The following is a 10143-nucleotide window of genomic DNA, read 5'->3' on the forward strand; positions in this document are numbered from 1 at the left end:
TCAGCACAGCGGTGCAATGGAAGAATATGGACATTTTTGAGAATCAAAATCCAGAAATAAATTAAAATAGGGTATAATCAGTTATACACTTTCTAACTCCAGCATTCAGTGGCGGAGCATGAGCCAGAGGACAATGCAAAAGTAAGAAATTGTTCATGTTAGGAAAACTCAGCAAAGTATGTAGAGTGCCTCCTTTGCAGCTCAGCAGGGGTGGTCAACTATTGGTTAATGAGACAAAATAAAGCCACTGTGGTGGGCATCTTGGGAGAAATGTCATTGTGATCTTCATTATTTGGGGTGAATTGTCACTGCAATCACCATCATTTTAAGAAACAAGGTCTTCTTTGCAACCGCATAAAATAAAATGCAATTTAACAGACTAGATAAGCATCCAAACATGTCAATATGGGGAGAATGGCCCAATTGACAAGGCAATTGTAGTGCGGTATGCAGTACTTAAGTTCATATTTCGCATGCTGTCAGATAGTACATCACAGAATTGTTAACCGTGTCACTGCACACAATCTAAACATAACCAAGTAGTGTGCAGCATTCTAAAGTACAGCTTTACTAACAGCATCACAGCTAAGTAGTCCAAGAGAAGTTCAAAATACAGTATATTAATCTAATCATAAGCGCCAATAAGATTCACAATATTGTTAGTGACCAATATTAGGGATACTGCCACAATTGAATAAACAATGGGTATGTCTAGTTCTCATCTGGATGAGAAACAAGTAAGTCTCATCTAACTCCACCATTTGATTTTACGCGGAGATTCGTGTGGATTTTTTTCTTTTACTTTCTTGCTTGATTAATTAAACAGTGTGGGAGTTAGATGAGATTTTGTTAATGCTCATCTAATAGTACCACATATTAGATGTCACTAAGTTTTGATCATCATTTCAGCACCAACCTAATCACCTAATAGTACCACATTAAAAGGTATAAATAGAGTTAGTTATTCACAGTATCTATGTGGCAATTGAATTAATAGGAATAGAGAGCTCACCGCAAGTGTGTCAGCCATGCCAGATTCAAGGAGCTCCTCCTTTGTAGTTTGCCTGGCATTGGGCGCCGAGATCCTCTTGAGCTCGCTCTTGAGGTTGTTAAGGTCAGATTTGTACTCCCGCAGCTTAGCTAGCAAACCCGCTTTCACGCTCGGCGGCGTATTCCTAGCCTCCAGGTCCATCCTCCGAATCTGTAATAAACACATGAAAGAAATAAAAATCACATACTGCCATGTGGGGCAGTGAAACAAGGGCATATAGGACCTCATAGCCCAGACAATCTACAGAACTTGCCCCAAATCACACATTCACCTACACCTCCCAAAATCACATCCTAGTTTCCCAACGGCAGAATGTAGGGCAGCAGAATCGCATAGGCATGTAGCCAAAGGAACCCCATAAATAAAAATAAACCTAGTATTTACCAGCGATTCAGCTTCCTGCACGCCGGACTGGATCTCGGAGAGCCTCTGCTTCTTCTTCTCTGCATTAGATCTCACCGCGTTAGACAAAACCAGCCGCGGGGAGAAGGGGGGAGAAATCCCCCGGTACAATTACGCATGGGGGGCGGTGGGCACGTACCTCCATCGAGAGCGGAGGCGGCGGTGCATTTGCGGGAGAGGGAGGCGGATTCCTCGCAGTACTGGCGCTCGTAGCCCTCGAACACCTCGCTCATGGCTGCTCCCCTCGATCGCCTCCGCCCGCGCGCACAGATTCCCCCCTCCGGATTCCGCGCCCAAATCGTCCGGCGGCGTCGAATCGAGCGGATGATCGAGACGACCGCAATTCGATCCGGGCTGCTTCACGAGGGGGGCTCCGGGCGTTTGGTGGAAGCTTCGATTTTGGTCGGGTAGGGATTGGGGGATTTGGGGTGGGGGTCCGATAAAAGTACGGCTGCTTCGCGGGCTGGCGTGCGGATTGGCACGTTTGTATCGTGTGTTAATTGGGACACGGTGAATTTCAAAATCCAAATATAATATAAAATGAGACACTGCGTTGTGGGTCCTACCGGTTTATCGGTATCCTGTCGTGCAGCAGAACTGACGGCGGTAGTTGCCCGCGCAACACCGCACACACAATAATGTAAAAACGGTCGGTTTAATCCTGTTTAAACCCACTAAAGTGATCTAACCGTTCAATAATATGCTTTGTTTTTTTAATAAACTATGAAGCTAGTTAAATCTAACTAAACGAAACTTGCGGATGCCGCTTATTTGCAATTTACATTGCTAACCGCCACATGAGGAGATAACTCCCCGTTGGCCGTTCCCCGGGTCTCTTCACCCATTTTCCTCTATCCCCAGTTCCCTACAAACAGGCGATTTGGGAGGGCGATTTCCCCACAATGTGCGTCGGCAAGGTCGCGGACCCCTTCCCTCTCTGCCCGCTGCTCCGGCGGCCCGGGGAGGGGGGGGGGGTAGTTCTCTCTTGGCTTGTAAATAGTCATAGGGGTAGGGTTTTTTGTTGCATTGTTGGGGTGGTGGGGGCGGTGCCGAGAGAATAAATCTACATCGGCTTCATTTCCACACCGGCGGCGTCTGAGAGTTATGTGTCATGTCTACTCAACGGTCCTTCAGATCGACGGGATTAAGTTTGTTTCTTTGTTAATGTAGGCGAGACAACAACGTCGATGTCTTCTTTAGATGTTTGTGTCCTCCTGCTCAATCCTCGACGATGCGGCGTCCCCTCCAACGTCATTGAGGAGCATGGCGTCCTTGTTCAGGAGGTGGCTGACGGTTACTCCTTTTGGTGGTGGCTTCAGTGTGCAGAACATGATGGCCTAAGTGGAACAAGGGAAGTAGTCCCTAGATGGCGGTTCTAGCCGTCTTTCTCGACGATGTCAACGTGAAGTTCCGGTTCCGAAGTCAGAAGGGCACGGTAGCAACCCTTGGCTGATATGGGCGAGCCTGGTCTTCGGTTCACAAAGCCCCGACGACGATGGTGCTTCTCTGGCTATGGCAACGATGAGACCTTTCTTCGATATGTCTGGCGAGCGTCTCGATGGTGTTGGAGGTTTGATGATGGTTTGCCATTTACGGCGTGTGCAAGGAGCCCTTAGTTCCTGTTTGTTTTTCATCTCCCATGGGCTTTGTCTTGCAAGGTTTTTAGGATATCTATCATGTTCATGTGTGTTTCGTTGTTTCCATGTTTAACGGAATGCATGTTTACCTTAAAAAACACCACACAGGAGGTGATATATGCCATCTATACGTGTTGCAATTTTGTACTAATCTCAATTTAAAATTACAATAAGTACTTATTAGATCACAGAGAGTTGATCCTATTTAACGTCTTTGAGCGTCAAATAGTGGAGCCTCCGCCAGCAAACAATACGCAACGAATTAGCCTTGTTTGGGGCTCCGCTGCACGCATGTATGTTGTTTAGTTTATTGTTTTTTTTGGCTTTTCTCTTTGTGGTTCCTTTTTATTAGTATTGTTTGTGATTCTTTCTTTTTAAGTTTTTATTTTTTTTCTTTGTTTTTTATTTCTTTTCTTTTCCTTTCTCATTTTTATTTTATTGTTTTCTCTTCTGATTTGTTTTTTATGGTTTTTCCTTTTGCGTTTTTATTTTCTAATATATGATGAGTATTTAAAAATACACACTGAACATTTGTTTACTACTCCATGGTAAGTTTTTTCTAATATATGATGAACTTCTTTTAAATTCACATCGAACATTTTGTTTAGTATACCATGAACTTCCTTTAATGTCTGGTGAATTTTTTTGTTATATACAATTATTTTTCTAACAAATATTGATTTTTTTAGAGAAACATATTGAATAGTTTTTCTAATATCTATTTTCTATTTGTTATATTGGTTTTAGTTATTTCACCTCTATAAAAAACCGTCATGAAAACCATAGAGAAAAAACGAAGGAAACCAGCTAGCTCAAATGAGCTCACAAGTATGGGCTGACCAATTTGCGCCTCGCTTCAGGCGTCTATTCGACGCTAAGATGCGTCAAATAATAGAACTTGTGATATATATGACCCATTGCAGGCGTTATGCCTCGCCTAGCTGACTGCATGCGCCTACATGGGCATGGCCCAGCGCCCGACAAGTCCTGAACCAGCGTATGCATGGACGACAGTTTTCCCCCGATATATTCCACTTTATTTTTTATTTTTTCGGTTTTATTTAAATTTTAGAAAGTTGACTAAATAAAAAAAAGGTTTACGGGATTTGCAAAAAATATCACAGATCTGATAATTATTCATGATTTTCAAAGCGTTTGTGATTTAAAACAAAAATCATAGTTTCAAAAAAGTTCACAAATTAAAAAAAGGAAAAATCTAAAAAACACGAGTTCAGAAAATGCTCTTAAATTTGAAAAGCAATGTGATTTTAGAAAAATGGCAGATGTAAAAAATGTTCTTGAATTTTAAATAATGTTCCCAAATTCAAAAAAAGATCGTGAATTCAATAAAAGTTCATTGATTAAAAAACATTGAATTCGAATAATCTTCACGAATTTAAAATTTTCATAAAATTTCATGAATTTAGAAAATATTCGTGTGATCTAAAAATATTTGCAAATTTAAAAATGTTCATGAATAAAAAAGGGTGAAAAAGAAAAAAAAAAAAAAAAAACTATAAAGAGGGGAGGGGTAGAGAGAAAACCAGGAAAAAAAGATGAAAAAAATATTCTAGAACCTCCATAACACTACGTTGAAGGTTTCCAGAAGATTCCTAAAGGCAATCGATATCTCTTCTTAGCTATTCGCAACCTCCCGCTAATGAGTTGACCTGGTAGTAGCACTTAGTCGGCGATCGCCCTGATATGTATCGGTTGTTGCAAAACTTGGTCCTCTAGTGGAGCCCACTATGAGTGGGCCGCTCCACCGGCTCTTTGTGGACCAAGTCCCCCCCTTTAATATTAAAGTGGGCACTTATCTCAAAAAGTCATTTTGAAGGATAAGCTCTAGTGAGTCATATATTTTGAATAGTGTCAAATTTTTTTTTTTAAGTTTCAAAAAAAGCTGAAAAAAATTCAACATGTTTGTATAGATGTGTATTATATACGTGGAAATTCTGATGCTGAAACAAGTAACCATGTGAGTTACACAAATATGACTAAATCTTCGGTTTGGAAAGATGAAAAGTGCATGCATTATTCACTATTTAGAAATCACTGTTTTGTCATTTTTGTATAGCTCACATGTTTACTTATTTTATCACCAAACTTTATGCATGTGTAATATACATCCATATGATAAATGTGTTTTAAAACTATTTAAAATAAAGTCCTCCAATGCACTTGGGCTCCAAAAATACAATCTCGCATTTATTCCATACACCTAGTTATATAAAAGGGAGAGCGTTCTTTGTACGAGCGGATGACGAATGATTAATAAAGAGAGCTCTACCCCTATTTCCTCGTGTCAATTTTTTTGTACCTTTTGGACCGAACCCGCCAACAAACTTGCAGAACACGTTATCCGTACGACCACTTCATCGACTCTTTCATGAGCCTTCATTCAATGGTGACGGTGTCATGGACTAAGGGGTACCAACCTAGTTGGCCCGCAGTCCACGGGCCGGGCTTATGGCCCACCAATCTCACAGGGAAGGACTTTGGAAGCCTCGAACTCAGACGTTATCAAGGTGGACACTGCCGAAGACTTGGCGTGTACTTCAAGGACTACTCCACCCATCGGCATGGTTATCCCTACTTGACAACCGACCATGTGTAACCCTAGTTGTCAATCGTCGTTTGCTCCGGAAGCCCGACGACAGCTGTTTCTTTGGCCTTCTTGCTTGATTTTTTATGGAAAGTGTCCATCACCTTTAATACGTGGATTCCGCTGCCATTTTTGAGGGTTTTCTTCATTAAATGAATATTGCTTCAAAAGACATCACCTGAAAGATTATCAACAAAAAAAGTGCGCAAGCATGGTAAATTGCACAAAGCCCACCTTCTGGGCACAAAATAAGTAAGAAAAATATCACGTAAATTGGACTCATCACTACTCCACCACTCAAAATAAATATATATTCGGTTTGAGACTTTGAATCATTCGGATCAGTGTCAAAGCTAGCATCGACGTAACCCTTTACGACGAGCTCTTTATCATCTTCATAAACAAGAAACATTTCCTTAGTCCTCTTTAAGTACTTAAGGATATTTTGACCATTGTCCAGTGTTCCACTCCTGGATCACTCTAGGACCTACCAACCATACTTATGGCAAGACACGCATCAAGTTTGGTACACAACATGACATACATGAAAGAGCGTAGTTGGGCATAGGGGACGACCCTCGTCTTTTCTCTTTCTTCTGCCGTAGTTGGGCATTGAGTCTTACTTAACTTCATACCCTGCAACATGGGCAAGAACCTCTTCTTTGACTGGTCCATTTTGAAAGGTATGTACTTTGTGAAAGTCCTATTAAGCGTCTTGATCTATCTCTATGGATCTTTATACCCAATATATAAGCTGCTTCACCGAGGTCTTTCATTGAAAAACTGTTGTTCAAATAACCCTTTATGCTTTCCAAAAGTTCTATATCATTTCCAATCAATAATATGTCATCCACATACAGTATTAGAAATGCTACAGAGCTCCCCCTCACTTTCTTGTAGATACAAGTGTCTCCATAAGCTTGGATAAATCCAAAAGCTTTGATCACCTCGTCAAAGCGAATATTCCAACTCCGAGATGCTTGCACCAGCCCATAGATGGATCGCTGGAGCTTTCATACCTTATTAGCATCCTTAGGACCGACAAAACCTTCGGGTTGCGTCATATACAACTCTTGCTTAAGGTAACCATTAAGGAACGCAATTTTGACGTCCATCTGCCAAATTTCAATAAATCTAGCAATTGCTAACATGACCTAATAGACTTTAGCATCACTACGGGTGAGAAAGTCTCATCATAGTCAACCCTTAAACTTGCCAAAAAACCTTTTGCGACAAGTCGAGTTTTATAGACTGTGACATTACCATTAGCGACTGTCTTCTTCCTAAAAATCCATTTGTTCTCAATGGCCTTTTGGTCATCGGGTAAGTCCACCAAAGTCCATACTTGCTTTTCGTACATGGATCCTATGTCGGATTTCTTGGCCTCTAGCCATTTGTCGGAATTGGGGTTCATAGTTATCTAACAACACGACGTCCAAGATAGGATTACCGTATCATCGGGGGCGGTACATTGATGCGGCTTGAACTACATCGGTATTTCACCAAAGAGGGAGGGATGATGCAGCACAACTATGGTAGGTATTTCCTCAAGGAAATATGCCCTAGAGGCAATAATAAAGTTATTATTTATATTTCCTTATATCATGATAAATGTTTATTATTCATGCTAGAATTGTATTAACCGAAAACTTCATACAAGTATGCCTCTACTTGACTAGCTCGTTAATCAAAGATGGTTAAGTTTCCTGACCATAGACATGTGTTGTCATTTGATGAAGGGGATCACATCATTAGATAATGATGTGATGGACAAGACCCATCCGTTAGCTTAGCATAATGATCGTTTAGTTTTATTGCTATTGCTTTCATCATGACTTATACATGTTCCTCTGACTAGGAGATTATGCAAGTCCCGAATATCGGAGGAACACCTTGTGTGATATCAGACGTCACAACATAACTGGGTGATTATAAAGATGCTCTACAGATGTCTCCGAAGGTGTTTGTTGGGTTGGCATAGATCGAGATTAGGATTTGTCACTCCGTGTATCAGAGAGGTATCTCTAGGCCCTCTCGGTAATGCACATCACTATAAGCCTTGCAAGCAATGTGACTAATGAGTTAGTCACGGGATGATGCATTACAGAACGAGTAAAGAGACTTGCCGGTGACGAGATTGAACTAGGCATGATGATACCGACGATCGAATCTCGGGCAAGTAACATACCAATGACAAAGGGAACAACTTATGTTGTTATGCGGTTTGACCGATAAAGATTTTCGTAGAATATGTAGGAGCCAATATGAGCATCCAAGTTCCGTTATTGGTTATTGATCGGAGATATGTATCGGTCATGTCTACATAGTTCTCGAACCCGTAGGGTCCACACGCTTAGCGTTCGATGATGATTTGTATTATGAGTTTCGTTTTTTGATGGACCAAAGTTTGTTCAGAGTCCCGTATGAAATCACGGACATGACTAGGAGTCTCGAAAAGGTCGAGACATAAATATTGATATATTGGAAGGTTATGTTTGGACACCGGAAAGGTTTCGGATAGGTTCGGACATTTCCTGGAGTACCGGGGGGTTACCGGACCCCCCCCCCTGGGGGATTAATGGGCCACAATGGGCTTTAGTGGAGAAGAGAGAGGGTCAGCCAGAGGTGGCGCCCGCCCCCCCGCCCTTGCCCAGTCTGAATTGGACAAGGGGAGGGGGCCGCGCCCCCTCCTTCCTTCTCTTCTCTCCTCTTTCCCTTCTTCTCCTACTTGGATTAGGAAAGGGGGGGACCGAATCCTACTTGGACTAGGAGTCCAAGTAGGACTGCCCCCATGGCGCGCCCCCTCCTAGGGCCGGCCTCCTCTCCTCCCACCTTTATATACGTGGGGAGGGGGCACCCCGAAGACACCGAGTCTTCTCTTAGCCGTGTGTGGTGCCCCCCTCCACGGTTACACACCTCGGTCATATCGTCGTAGTGCTTAGGCGAAGCCCTGCGTCGGTAACTTCATCATCACCGTCGCCACGCCGTCGTGCTGACGGAACTCTCCCTCATCCTCAACTGGATCAAGAGATCGAGGGACGTCATCGATCTGAACGTGTGCTGAACGCGAAGGTGCCGTATGTTCGGTGCTTGGATCGGTTGGATCGCGAAGACGTTCGACTACATCAACCGCGTTACTAAACGCTTCCGCTTTCGGTCTATGAGGGTACGTGGACACACTCTCCCCGCTCATTGTTGTGCATCTCCTAGATAGATCTTGCACGATCGTAGGAAAATTTTGAAATACTGTGTTCCCCGAAAGTGGCATCAGAGCCAGGTCTATGCGTAGATGTCATATGCACGAGTAGAACACAAAGAGTTGTGGGCGATAATAGTCATACTGCTTACCACCAACGTCTTACTTTGATTCGGCGGTATTGTTGGATGAAGAGGACTGGACCGACATTACATGACCGCGTTCATGAGACTGGTTCTACCGACGTGCTTCACACACAGGTGGCTAGCAGGTGTCTGTTTCTCCAACTTTAGTTGAATTGAGTTTGACTACAGCTGGTCCTTGTTGAAGGTTAAAATAGCACGCTTGATGAAAAATCGTTGTGGTTTTGATGCGTAGGTAAGAACGGTTCTTGCTAGAAGCCCATAGCAGCCACGTAAAACTTGCAACAAGAAAGTAGAGGACGTCTAACTTGTTTTTGCAGGGCATGTTGTGATGTGATATGGTCAAGGCATGATGAGATATAAATTGTTGTATGAGATGATCATGTTTTGTTAAAGTTATCGACAACTAGCAGGAGCCTTATGGTTGTCTCTTTATTGCATAAGATGCAAGCGCCATATAATTGCTTTACTTTATCGCCATCCGATAGCAATAGTTGCAAAAGCAATAGTTGGCGAGACGACCATGTGATGACACGTTGATAGAGATCAAGATGATGGAGATCATGGTGTCATGCCGATGACGATGGAGATCATGACGGTGCTTTGGAGATGGATATCAAAGGCACAAGATGATGATGGCCATATCATGTCACATATTTTGATTGCATGTGATGTTTATCCTTTATGCATCTTATTTTGCTTAGTACGGCGGTAGCATTATAAGATGACCCCTCACTAAATTTCAAGGTATAAGTGTTCTCCCTGAGTATGCACCATTGCTACAGTTCAACGTGTCGAGACACCACGTGATGATCGGGTGTGATAAGCTCTGCGTTCACATACAACGGGTGCAAGGCAGTTTTGCACACGCGGAATACTCGGGTTAAACTTGACGACCCTAGAATATGCAGATATGGCCTCGGAACACTGAGACCGAAAGGTCAAACGTGAATCATATAGTAGATATGATCAACATAGAGGTGTTCACCATTGAAAACTACTCCATCCCACGTGATGATCGGACATGGTTTAGTTGATATGGATCACGTGATCATTTAGATGAGTAGAGGGATGTCTATCTAAGTGGGAGTTCTTAAGTAATATGATTA

At 42.5% G+C, this 10143-nt stretch overlaps 1 protein-coding gene across 1 annotated transcript; it reads right to left on the reverse strand.

Moving 5' to 3' along the window:
• Positions 1-946: 946 nt before the first annotated feature.
• Positions 947-1914, reverse strand: LOC125548505 (vesicle transport v-SNARE 13-like). Its single transcript, XM_048712090.1, has 3 exons — positions 1593-1914; positions 1436-1494; positions 947-1201 (listed from the first exon to the last, which is right to left on the reverse strand). Exons 1-3 carry the CDS (start codon positions 1684-1686, stop codon positions 962-964), a joined length of 393 nt encoding a protein of 130 aa, XP_048568047.1. The 5' UTR covers positions 1687-1914; the 3' UTR covers positions 947-961.
• Between the last annotated feature and the right edge of the window lie 8229 nt (positions 1915-10143).

Source organism: Triticum urartu, chromosome 3, assembly GCF_003073215.2.
Source record: "Triticum urartu cultivar G1812 chromosome 3, Tu2.1, whole genome shotgun sequence".
NCBI lineage: Eukaryota > Viridiplantae > Streptophyta > Magnoliopsida > Poales > Poaceae > Triticum > Triticum urartu.